The sequence below is a fragment of the Crocuta crocuta genome, unplaced genomic scaffold (assembly GCF_008692635.1).
Source record: "Crocuta crocuta isolate KB4526 unplaced genomic scaffold, BGI_CrCroc_1.0 scaffold41, whole genome shotgun sequence".
NCBI classification, from domain to species: domain Eukaryota; kingdom Metazoa; phylum Chordata; class Mammalia; order Carnivora; family Hyaenidae; genus Crocuta; species Crocuta crocuta.
In genome coordinates this window covers 16,134,920-16,147,210 of record NW_027529428.1, presented here as the reverse complement: position 1 = coordinate 16,147,210, position 12,291 = coordinate 16,134,920, and the positions used below count along the sequence as shown (strand labels likewise).

The 12,291-nt window shown below is 43.1% G+C and overlaps 1 protein-coding gene across 1 annotated transcript in view; it reads left to right on the top strand.

The window, feature by feature from the left end:
* The first annotated feature begins 12,127 nt into the window (after positions 1-12,127).
* The window catches only part of AK3 (adenylate kinase 3), a 16,700-nt gene continuing 16,536 nt past the window's right edge, over positions 12,128-12,291 (top strand). The window contains exon 1 of the mRNA XM_077759447.1: positions 12,128-12,242. Within this exon, the coding sequence (XP_077615573.1) occupies positions 12,128-12,242 (115 nt within the window). The remainder of the gene's footprint in view (positions 12,243-12,291) is intronic.

Genomic DNA, 12,291 nt, shown 5'->3' with positions numbered 1-12,291 from the left:
CTGTGGCATTTTGCTGCGGCCACTGGAGCAGACTAATACAGGCTATATGTTTGCATTTCTCTTGGGTAAACACCTATGGGAGGGATTGCTTGGTTTTATGGTAGGTGTGTATTTAACTTTATAAGAAATTGCCAAGCTGTTTTCCAGAGTTGCAGTATCATTCTGTGTTGACATCAGCTGTATTTGCCTCACACCCTCATCAGTATTCGGTGTTACCTGGTGAGGCTTTTGTTTTCTTCTTTTTTGTTTGTTTTAATTTTAGCTATCCTGGTGGTATACACTGGTATTTAATTATGACACTATTTTACATTTTCCTTTTCTTTTTAAAAAATTTTTTTTAAGAGAGAGAGATCGAGTGGGAGAATGGGGCAGAGGGAGAGAGAGAGACAGAGACAGAGTATCTCAAGCAGGCTCCATGCTAAGCAGGGCTCAATCCCACCATCCTGGGATCATGACCTGAGTCGAAACCAAGGGTCTAATGCTTAACCATCTGAGCCATCCAGGCACCCCTACATTTTCCTGATGATCAGTGATGTTAAGCATCTTTCAAGTGCCTATATGTTAATCATATGTCTTCTTTGAAGAAGTATTTGTTCACATTTCATGCCTCTTTTGTTATCAGATTGTGTTTTGTTATTATTGAGGTGTTAAGGGGTCTTTATCTATCCAGATACAAGCATTTCATTCAGTATATGTTTTGCAAGGATTTTCTCCCTGTCTATCTTGCCTTCTTATTTTCTAAACATTGTCTTTCAAAGGGCCTACGTTTTTATTATTTATTTATTTATTTAATTTACATTTATTTATTTTTGAGAGAGAGATAGACAGAGAGAGACGTGCATGTGTGTGAGTTGGGGAAGGGAAGGGAGAGAGGGAGACACAGATCCAAAGCAGGCTCCAGGCTCTGAGCTGTCAGCACAGAGCCGGACGTGGGGCTTGAACCCACAGACTGTGAGATCATGACCTGAGCCGAAGTTGGGTGCTCAACTGACTGAGCCACCCAGGCACCCTACTAAGTTTTTATTTTTATTTTTTAAAATTTTTTAATTTTTTTTAATTTCTAGGAGAGAGAGAGAGAGAGAGACAGCGTGAGCAGGGGAGGGTCAGAGACAGAAGGAGTCACAGACTGAAATAGGCTCCAGGCTCTGAGCTGGCAGTCAGCACAGAGCCCGACACGGGGCTCGAACCCACGAACCGCGAGATCATGACCTAAGCGAAAGTCGGACGCTTAACCGACTAAGCCACACAGGCGCCCCTAAATTTTTATTTTTAATAAAGTCCGGTTTATAAGGGTTTTCTGTTATGGTTCATTCTTTTTGTGTCCTAAAAAATCTTTACCTAAACAAAAATGACAAAGGTTTTCTCCTACATTTCTTTCAGAAGTTTTATAATTTTTTTTTTGTTTATTTATTTTGAGAGAGACAGAGACAGAACACACAAGCCGGGGAGGGACAGAGAGAGAGGGAGAGAGAGAGAGAATCCCAAGCAGGCTCTGCCTGAAGGGGAGCTCAAACCCACAAACTGTGAGATCATGACCTGAGCTGAAATCAAGAGTCAGATGCTTAACCAACTGAGCCACCCAGGCGCCCTGAAATTTTACAATTTTTAACTTTTATATTGAGGTATATGATCCATTTTTAATTAATTATGGCATACGATGTGAGGTAAGAATTGAGTTCATGTTTTTCCACAAGGATATCCTATTACTCTAGCAACATTATTATTTTTTTAAGTAATCTCTACACCCAACAACATAAGGCTCAAACTCCCAACCCCAAGATTAAGAGTCACATGCTCTACTAACTGTGTGAGTCGCCCCTCTAGCAACGCTGTTAAAAAAGACTATCCTTTTCTTCTTTGTCAAAAATGAATTGACGTTATTATATGTAAGTCTATTTCTGGACCCCCTCTTCTGTTCCACTCTATGCCTATCTTTACATCAACACCACACTGTCTTAATTACTATAGCCTTACAGTAAATCCTGAAGTTGGGTATAGTTCTCCATTTCTGTTTTTCTTTCTTAAGGTTGTTTTGGCTGATCTAGATTCTTTGCATTTCTCTACAAATTTTAGAATCAGCCCATCAATGTCTATTAAAGAGAAAAAAAAAACCCAAACAACTTACTGACATTGTGACTGAGGCTATGTTCAATCTATAGATGATTTGGGGGAGAATGGAGAACGTCTAACCATTTAAGTCTATAATTTTTCTTGGAAATATTTTGTAATGTTCAGTATTCAGTCTTTGCATTCAATTTGTTAGATTTACTCCTAATATTTATTTTAATGTTCCTACAGGGGCACCTGGGTGGCTCAGTCCGTTGAGCGTTGGACTTGGGCTCAGGTCATGATCTCGTGGTTCGTGAGTTCGAGTCCCCATCAGGCTCGCTGCTGTCAGCCCGTCAGTGCAGAGCCCGCTTTGGATCCCCTGTCCCCCTCGCTCGCCTCCTCCACTTGCACTCTCCCCAAAATAAATACATATTTAAAAAACGTTATTTCTAATGGCATTTAAAAAACTACTTTATCTTATTATTATATATTTTAATTTATATCCCGGTTAGTTACCATAGAGTGCAATAATGATTTCAGGAGTGGATTCCAGTGATTCCCTCCCCTGTGTAGAACATTCAGTGCTCATCCCAACAAGTGTCTTCTTTAATCCCCTTTATCCATTTCACCCATCCCCACCCCAACCTCCAGCAACCCTCAGTTTGTTTTCTGTATTTAAGAGTCTCTTCTGTTTTGTCCCCCTCCCTGTTTTGATATTATTTTTGCTTCCCCTCCTGTATGTTCATCTCTTTGGTATCTTAAATTCCACATATGAGTGAAGTCATACAATAGTTGCCTTTCTCTGACTAATTTCACTTAGCAGGATACCCTCTAGTTTCATCCACGTTGTTGCAAATGGCAAGATTTCATTCTTTGTGATTGCAAAATTTTTTATTTGTAATTGTCTGTTGCTAGTGTACAGAAATACCATTGTTTCTCTGTGTTTGACTCTGAACCTTGCAACTAGAACTCATCAGTTCTAGTGGCTTAAAAACATTGTTTTTAATGTTTATTCATGTGTTGAGAGAGAGAGAGAGAGAGAGAGAGAGACAGAGCGTGAGTGGGGAAAGGGCAGAGAGATCTAGTAGCTTTTTTGTAGATTCTTTAGGATTTTCTACGTACAACCTCATTTGTGAACGAGGCAGATGTGTTTCTTCCTTCCCAGTCTTCCTTGCTTTACTGCACTGACCAGCGCCTCCAGAGCAATGGGAAACAGACATGATGAGGGGACACATCTTGTCTTGTTCCTTACATTTGGGAGAATATATTCATCATTAAGTATGACGGTAACTTTAGGCATGTTTGTTTTCTTTTGTCTTGTAAGCTATTGGCTCTTTGGTATCTTGTTGAATTCTGCTGTGACTCAGAACATGATCACTGTAAATATTTCACATGTGAATGAAAAGAACATTATCTATCTATCTACCTAGAGATCTCTGTCTTCTCATTTTGACACTTCCCCACGTCTTACATGCATAGGTATTACATTAATGTCTTAGAGTTGTATCACCCCAATAGATCACATTTTATTTTTTTTTAGTTAATTACCTTTGCTTACATCTTGGAAAACTTTAGTAACAGTATAAGAAGGTTTCCTCCTTCTGTTTTCTTCCTCCCTCCTTCTGAATGACATTACACGGCATTTCATCATATGGATGGAGTTAACCAGTGCACCCCACTTTGAAGGGTATTTTTTGTTTTGGGGGTTTTGTATTTTAATCAGGAAGGCAACTTCTCCTCTTATTTTTTTTCTTTTCTTCTTCTTCTTCTTTTTACCCTTTTGAGCCCCTCCTCTCATTTCTCCCCCTCTCCACCCTTGCCTTGGCAACTACCACCGGTCTGTTCTCTGTATCTATGAGCCTGGCTTGTTGATGCTGTTGTTTGAGATTCCACATAGAAGAGAGAGCCCATGGTATTTGTCTCTCTCTGACTTATTTCACTTAGCATAATGCCCTCAAGACCCATCAGTGTTGGAGTAAATGGCAAGAATTCATTGTTTTTGATGGCTGAGTAACATTTCTTTGTATATACCACATTCCATTGCATATTCCACAATTTCTTCATCCATTCATCCATCATTGGACACTTAGGTTGTTTCCATATTCTGCCTGTTATAACTAAGGCTTCAAAGAATATGAGGGCGCATATATCCTTTTGAATTAGCGTTTCTGTTTCTTCTGACCAATACCCAAATGTGGAGTTGCTGGATGGTGTGGTACTTCTATTTGTTAATATTCTGAGAAAACTCCATAGTGGTTTGCAAGAGTGGCTGCCCCAATTTACATTCCTACCAATGAGACACAAAGGTTCCCTTTTCTCCACATTCTCGCCAATGTTTGTTATTTCTGGTGTTTAGCCATTCACCTCACAGCCGTTCTAACAGGTATGAGGTGGTCTCTCACTGTGGTTTTGATCTGCACTCCGCTGGTGATTAATGATGTTGAGCATCTTTTCATGTACCTGTTGGCCACCTGCATGTCTTCTTTGGAAAAATGAAATTCCATTATGTGAATATACTACATTCTGTTTACCCATCCATCTGTTGAAGGAGGTGAGAGTTGTTTCTACCTTTTGGTGACTATGAACAGTGTTGCTATAAATACTCATGTACAAGTTTTTGTGTAGACATAAGTTTTCAATTCCCTCGGGTATATACCTAGCAGAGGCATTGGGTTATATGGTAATACTATGTTTAATTGAGAAATTGCCAGATTGTTCTCAAATTACTGCATCATTTTACATTCCCAGTGGAAGTGCATAGGAATCCTGATTCCTCCACATCTTCACCAACGCTTGCTGTGATCTGACTTCATTTTAACCTTCTCCTTACTTTCCAAATTTCTTTTTCCCTACCGCCTTCACTCACTTTTCTATTTCCTCCCCTCCTTTGGACAAATCTTCAGAATTACTTTCCTTTAAAATTTTTTTTAAACATTTATTGATTTTTGAGAGACAGAGACAGAGCATGAGTGGGGGCGGGGCAGAAAGAGAGGGAAACACGGAATCTGAAGCAGGCTCCAAGCTCAGAGCTGTCAGCACAGAGCCCAGTGCGGGGCTTGAACTCATGGACGACAAGTTCATGACCTTACCTGAAGCAGACACTAAACTAACTGAGCCACCCTGGGCACCTTAAATCTTCAGAATTTCCAATATTACTAAGACCCTAAAATAGTTCCACCCAGGAACCCTTTCCCTCGTATTAGGTCCTAAACTCCTCGTCAGTTAAAATCACTACTGGCCTCTAACACACATTTCTACTATGCCTATTTTTGGATTTCTAATCCTTAACAGACAAGTCCCCATCTAAATGCACTGCACCCAGTCAGTGTTTCTAAAGATCTCAGAGTTTGAAAAGAGTCTTCAAAGTTTCCTAGTCTCACTCATTTTATGAAAGAAGGACGTGAAGATTGAATGAAAAGAAAGTGGGAAATAAGGGAAGCAGAGAGGGGGACAAGCAGCAGCACCAAGCAGATGCCTGACATTTACATAATCTTACTTAAATCTGACAATGACCCCATAAGATTGGTGTCACATTTCCCCTGTTTAAAAAATGAGGGGACCGAAGCTAGGGGACATTAATCATTTTGTTCAAGGTCCCTCAGCCTGTAAGAGTCGAACTCAGCTACTTGCAACTACAAATCCTGTGATCCAGGAAATGCAAACTGCAAGGAGAAAGATTACCTTCATGGGTGTATGATTACCTTATCCCTCGGTCCTGGACAGACGTGCCCTGGATGGAGCATTATTAGGAGAATAACAGTGTCTTGTTTCTGAAGGCAAGTCAGTGCCATGATGGGAGTAGTTTTGTCTCAAAGGACAAAGGGTTTTGTCTCAAAGGACAAAGGGTGCCTCTGTCTAGGAGAAAAGAGACTAGGAAGTACCTCGCATGGGCAAGGTTATGGTGCTTGTCACTAGGAAGGAACTCCAGAGTTAGATATGTGAGACAGTGTAGAAAATTCCAGGAGAAAACTTCAGAACATGTGTTACCTCAGCAGCAAAAGAAGCTAGTTTTGCAAATTATTCAAAGAACAGTAGCAGTTTATAAAAATAGACAGAGTAAGGTCATTACACAACCAAGTTCATATGTTTCATTTTTGCCTTTGACTCGTAGGCCTTGCCTTTGAAAACATTTTTGAAAAATTAAATCTTATTGCATAATTAACAAAGTTAAACCTTTAAAGCCTAATCAGAGAGAAGTCTGATCTCCATCTCTCTCTCTCTGCTCCATTCCCTCCTCTCCCAGAGGCAATCAGGGTTTTCTTTTGTTTTTCAATTTATTCTTTTAACTTTGTTTTTATTTTATCTTCCTATTCCCTTTTTTTTTTTTTTGGAAGTAATCTCTATGCCCAAGGTGGGGCTCGAACTCATGGCCCTGAGTTGCATGCTCTATGACTAAGCCAGCCAGGCTTATTTTTTTTTAAATATATTATATATTTTTTTAATTAAATAAGGTAGGGGCAGCTGCCTGGCTCAGTCGGTAAAGCATGCAACTCTTAATCTCAGAGTTGTAAATTCTAGCCCCACGTTTGTTGGATGTAGAGATTACTAAAAGAGAAAATCTTAAAATGTGGTATATTCATTTCCTCCTCCCCTTTTAGTTATACTACCTTAGTTTGGCCACCTTGCTTTTTGTCACTGGATATCATGTCATAGCAGTACATAGAGATAGTTTGTATTTGTTTTTAGAGCTATATACTAATTGTAGAACGTGAATGGGCGCTAGTTTATGAAATCATTCCATGATGGATGAATATTAACATTGTTTCCACTTTTTTTGATATTACAAATAGTAGTCACTGGGTAGCCTTATGTATCTTTTTGTATTTTGGTCAGTGGATCTTTAGGCTTGATGCCTAGAAGTGGGATTTTTGGATCGACAGGTAAATGTATATGCAGTTTTGCTAGACAGTGCCAAATCTCCCTCCCCTTGGATGGTATCATTTTTTGCGTTCCCACCAGCAAAATATACAAAGTGCTTGTTCCCTGACTACTTGGTCAACACATTTTACTGTCTAAACCTTTAGATTTCTGCCAGTCTGAGAGTTGGGGAATAGAATCTTCCTGCAGTTTTCATTTGCCTTTCCCTTCTGTGTGATTGTACATCTTTTCACATATTTAAAGATCCTTTAGTTTCATTTGTGTGTGTTTATCTCTTGTCTATTTTCCACAAGGTGATGGTTTTCCTTTTCTTCTCCATTGTATGAAGCCCTTCATGTATTTATGAAGGATATTAATGGTGATGTGCTCAGGGCCAGCTTATACGTGCTGATTGTTAAATCGCCAGGAATTCTGTGACCCCCTGATGTCACATTAGTACAGTTGAGTGTGTTTTGGCAACTTAAAATCTGTGCTGGGAGGATTTACACTATGGCAATTGGCAAAGACCGTGAGCCAGGAGTCCTGCTTGCCCTCCAGGGCATAACCCCACAACACTAATCCTTCGTACGTTGGCAATACTTTTACCCAGTTTTTGACTTGTCTTTTTATTTTGCTTATGATGTGTTTGGATGATGCAAAACTTTTATTGTTGCTCTTGTTCTGTACAGTCTAAATTCCAGTTTTTTCCTTAACTGCCTCCGGCTTTTGTGTCAAGGAAGTTTCCCCAGTTCCTTGATGACAGAGGAATCTGCTCTTACTTCCTTCTAGTAATTACATAGCTTTGTTTCTTTAAAAAGTGCTTTAAATCTTTGACCCACTTGGAATTCACCTTGTGTGGAGAAACGGATATGACTGTCTGGTTATCTATTTGCCCCCATACTATTTACGAAGACAGTCTTTTTCCTCCATTGATTGGAGATGCCACATTCATCACATATTAAATTTCCAGATGTAATTATTTTTGGATTTTCTACTCTGTTTTATTGATCTATGTATTCATGTCCCAATACCATAATCTTATTGTACAGGCCTTATAATGTTTTAATGACTGGTAGGGCTAGCCTCATTTTCTTCTTTCTCAGCGCTTTCCCAAATATTCTCACTGATTTAATCTTCCAACGTTCCTTCTTCTGTTGCTTTTGTGAAGCGTTTAAAAAAAATATGACTTTGGGGCACCTGGGTGGCTCAGTCGGTTAAGCGTTCACCTTTGACTCAGGTCATAAGCTAATGGTTCATGAGTTTGAGCCCTGTGTCGGACTCTGTGCTGACAGCTCAGAGCCTGGAGCCTGCTACAGATTCTGTGTCTCCTTCTCTCTCTCTCTCTGCTCCCCCCGCCCCCCGCTCTTGCTCTGTCTCTCAAAAATAAACATTAAAAAAAAAGTTTAAAATATGGCCTTGTATTTTCTGACTTCTTCCTTCTCTGTAGGGTCCGTAACGCTACTTTAGTTGAGATCTCCTTCTGTTTCCACTGATGTTCTTGTTCTGGAGAAGTTGAATTCTACTCCCAGAAATTTCCTCGGACAGAAAGCGTTATGGAAACTTCATCTAGCATTTTTGAAATCACTAATTCATTTACTGAATAGCTATGGGATCTGAGGGCAAAACCACCCCCAGATTTTTTCAACTATAGATTGTAAATAAAAACGAACCTATTTCATAGGAGGTTTGTTTTGTGCAATTAGAAATAATTTTCAGGCACCTGTCAGTCCTACTTGTCAGCAGAATTTGACTCATTTAATTACTCCCTCCTTGAAACACAACTGGCTGCCTTCCAGCTGACACCACATTCACCCTAACTTACCTCTCCCCCTCAGGCTCTCTCAGTGTTTCGTCCTCAGCCTCGAAAGTTGGGGAGCTCCAGAACTCAGATTTCAGACCTCCTCTCCTCTCCTCTCAATTCACTCCCTTAGTTTATACTATCTTGAGAATTTAAATGATGACTCCTGGGGCGCCTGGGTGGCTCAGTCAGTTAAATGTCAGACTCTTGGTTTCAGGTCAGGTCATAGTCCCAGGGATGGAGCCCCGTGTCAGGCTCCTCGCTGAGTGTGGAGCCCGCTTGAGACTCTCTCTCTCTCTCTTTCTGCCTTTCCCCTGCAAGCTTTCTCTCTCTCTCAAATTTAAATAAATAAACATTCCCAAATTTTATATCTCCAGCCTGGGCCTGCATTACATACTCACAATCTGCACACCTAACCGCTTCCCAGTTTAATGTATCCCCAAACAACTCTAATATTCTCCCCCCACATCTGTTTCCCTTACAATCCTCCCCAAATCATCTCAGTGAATGACAGTTCTGTTCTGTTAGCAGCTGGGGGTGGGGCGCACATTTTGTCCACTCTCTATCCACCTACCCCTGCGTTCACTCATGTGGCCACAAGTTGCAGTGATGAGGTTTTGGACGGACACGGGTTCGGAGGTAACGGCCAAGAAAAAATTCTTTGGTGCAAAAGGTTATTTTATTGGGTCGCTTGGGTGGCTCAGTCAGTTAAGTGTCCGACTTGGGCTCAGGTCTTGATCTCAGTGCTCCTGAGTTCGAGCCCCGCGTCGGGCTCTGTGCTGACAGCTCAGAGCCTGGAGCCTGTTTGGGATTCTGTGTCTCCCTCTCTCTCTGCCCCTCCCCTACTCATGCTCTGTCTCTCTAAAAAGAATGTTAAAATTATTTTTAAAGAAGTTTTAAAGGCACAGGGACAGAATTCATGGGCAGAAAGAACTGCACTGGGGCTGTGCAGAGTGACTGGTTATATACTATGGAGCTGGGGAGGTCAAGTCAAACGGGAGGCCTCCAGAGAGACTTTCTATGCTAACGAGGTCTCCTAGGACACCTGAGGCCTTGCTCGGGTCAAGCTGAGGTTGTTCTTCCTCTAGTAAGACTAAGATTAGGATGGCAGGGGCTTCCCGGAGAAACCTTACACTGTTTGTCTCCGGGATTTGTCAATGGGCTGCAGGTTACAAGGAAATTTAATTTTACCTGCCGTTCCCTTCCTGCCTTCGTTCCCCAGTCACTATGGAGGGGAGGGTGATATTAGGGGCTCCAGGACACTGAGTTTCTGGAGATAAGGCTATTGATAAGATTGCCTTTTTCTTGTAATTTACTAAGATATTAGTAAACCGATGGAGACTCAGGTCCTGCGGGGCTGTGATGTGCATCAGTTGGCCAGTTGTGCCTTTNCTGTGACAGCCGGCCTCCCGCCACAGGGGTCCATCCAGGCCTTCTTGGGACCCTGACTTCTGCAAGAGTCCTGGAGGCCAGCCCCAGCCACAAGCCCTTCCTACACCTCTCGTCCACATGGGTCCCCAGAGGTACTCAGTGCCCCGCCTGCACTAGGCCCCGGGAACGCCCGCGCACGAGAAACGCCAGTGTTAGGCCCCAGCTGCCGGCACGTTTCCCAGTTTGGCAATGACTTTCTTACTCATTTGTAATCAACAAACTCCAGCAAAGCGGCAATTAGTTGGCAGCTTTGTGGGGCCTGTTGACGTGACCACAACACTCTGCTTTTTTCTCCCCAGTGACGGGATGGTTCCTCCGCTCTTTTGTTTGTCTAAACCTTTTTGTTCCCCTAAACCAAACCTCCTCAAGATTTTCTTTCAGGGCCCTTTTGCAGCTGAAAGCCCCAATGTTCCCCCACTGCAGATTAGGAGTTTCTCTACACCTTCAGGTGGACTTGCCCAGACTTTTCCCTTCTTTTGTCAGTTCGGTTTCGCAAGTTTTCCACTCCTTTCGTTTATGTTCGTTTCCCTTACATAATCCCTTCCTTTGCTTTCCTTGGCTTATTTTGATGGCCTTTTTCTAACTATCATGCACTGAATGTGTAAGTCATTTGTTTTCATTCTTTTTAAAATTTTTTATTTTTTGATATTTACTTTTGAGAGAGAGAGAGACAGAGTGCGAGTGGGGGAGGGTTAGAGAGAGAGGGAGACACAGAATCCGAAGCAGCTCCAGGCTCTGAGCTGTCAGCATAGAGCGGGACGCGGGGCTCGAACTCAGGAACCGTGCGATCATGACCTGAGCCGGAAGTTGAACACTCAACCGACTGAGCCACACAAGTGCCCCTGTTTTCATTCTTTCTTAATCACGAATATCATAAGCTATTCAATTTCTTTGTTTTTTTTTAAATGTCTATTTGTGAGAGGCGGAAGGAGGGTGGGAGGGAGGGGGCAGAGAGAGAGACAGACAGAGACAGAGACAGAGACAGAATCCAAAGCAGGCTCCGGGCTCTGAGCTGTCAGCACAGAACCCAATGCGGGGCTCAAACTCAAGGACTGTGAGATCGTGACCTGAGCTGAAGCAGGATGCTTAGCCAAATGAGCCACCCAGGCGCCCCATCTAAGTGCAGTGTCTTCTACCATTAAATCCACCCCCCCTCCCCCCCCCAATCCAGGCACCCAGCTCACATACACTTACCCTGTGGCTGGCACTGTACTGGTCACACATAATTTTAACAGCCCATACCTATCTTCCACGCCCATGCTACAGATGAAACAGGCACGCAGATGTCTGCCTCCTGGCTGACTCAGTCAAAGAGCATGCAACTCTTGATCTCAGGATCAGGAGTTCGAGCCCAACCGTGAGTGTGGAGATTACTAAGAAAAAAAAAAAAGTCTCGTGCTTCTATTCCTGGAACATTTGAAGTTTTAGGGCTTTCCCCCCTAACCGTGGCCCTCTCCCTCCACCTTCTAGCTCAATACCCAAAGCAAACGCCATCTCTTCCAAGCAGCAGTTCCTGAAGCACTGACCACCTGATCTAAAACAGCCTCCCTCCGCGCTTTCACGCGTTCTGTTTTGTTCATCGCACTGATCGCAAATTATCTCGTTCATTTATTTGTTTCCTCGCGATGATCTGTCTCCACCACTAAACCTTAAACTTCAAGGAACAGATACTTCGTCTTGTTCAACAGCGCATTCCTGAGGCTGCTCAGTGTCTTATCCGGCGCGTAGTAGGCACTGAAGGTATACCTATGGCATCAATGCGTTGCCGAAAGCAGATAATGGGGCCTGTGCAGGAGCCAGCGCTTCTGGACTCCGCTAAAAGTAACCGCAGCTACTCCTGAATGTGCAAGTGCGCTCCTGGGAGACCAGAGGCCCCCCCAGGGCTGCCTCGGAGCCCCGCACCGCCTTCGGCTGGGCGGCCCCTCCTGCGGCAGGGGCGGGAAGCGACCCTAGTCACCCATTGTGATTCCACGCCCACCAACGTANGTCATCATGGGGGCGCCGGGGTCGGGCAAGGGCACCGTGTCGTCGCGCATCACCAAGCACTTCGCGCTGAAGCACCTCTCCAGCGGGGACCTGCTCCGAGACAACATGCTTCGGGGCACAGGTGGGAGCCCGGGCCGGGGCGCCGGGCTCGGGGCTCCCGGGTGGGGGTG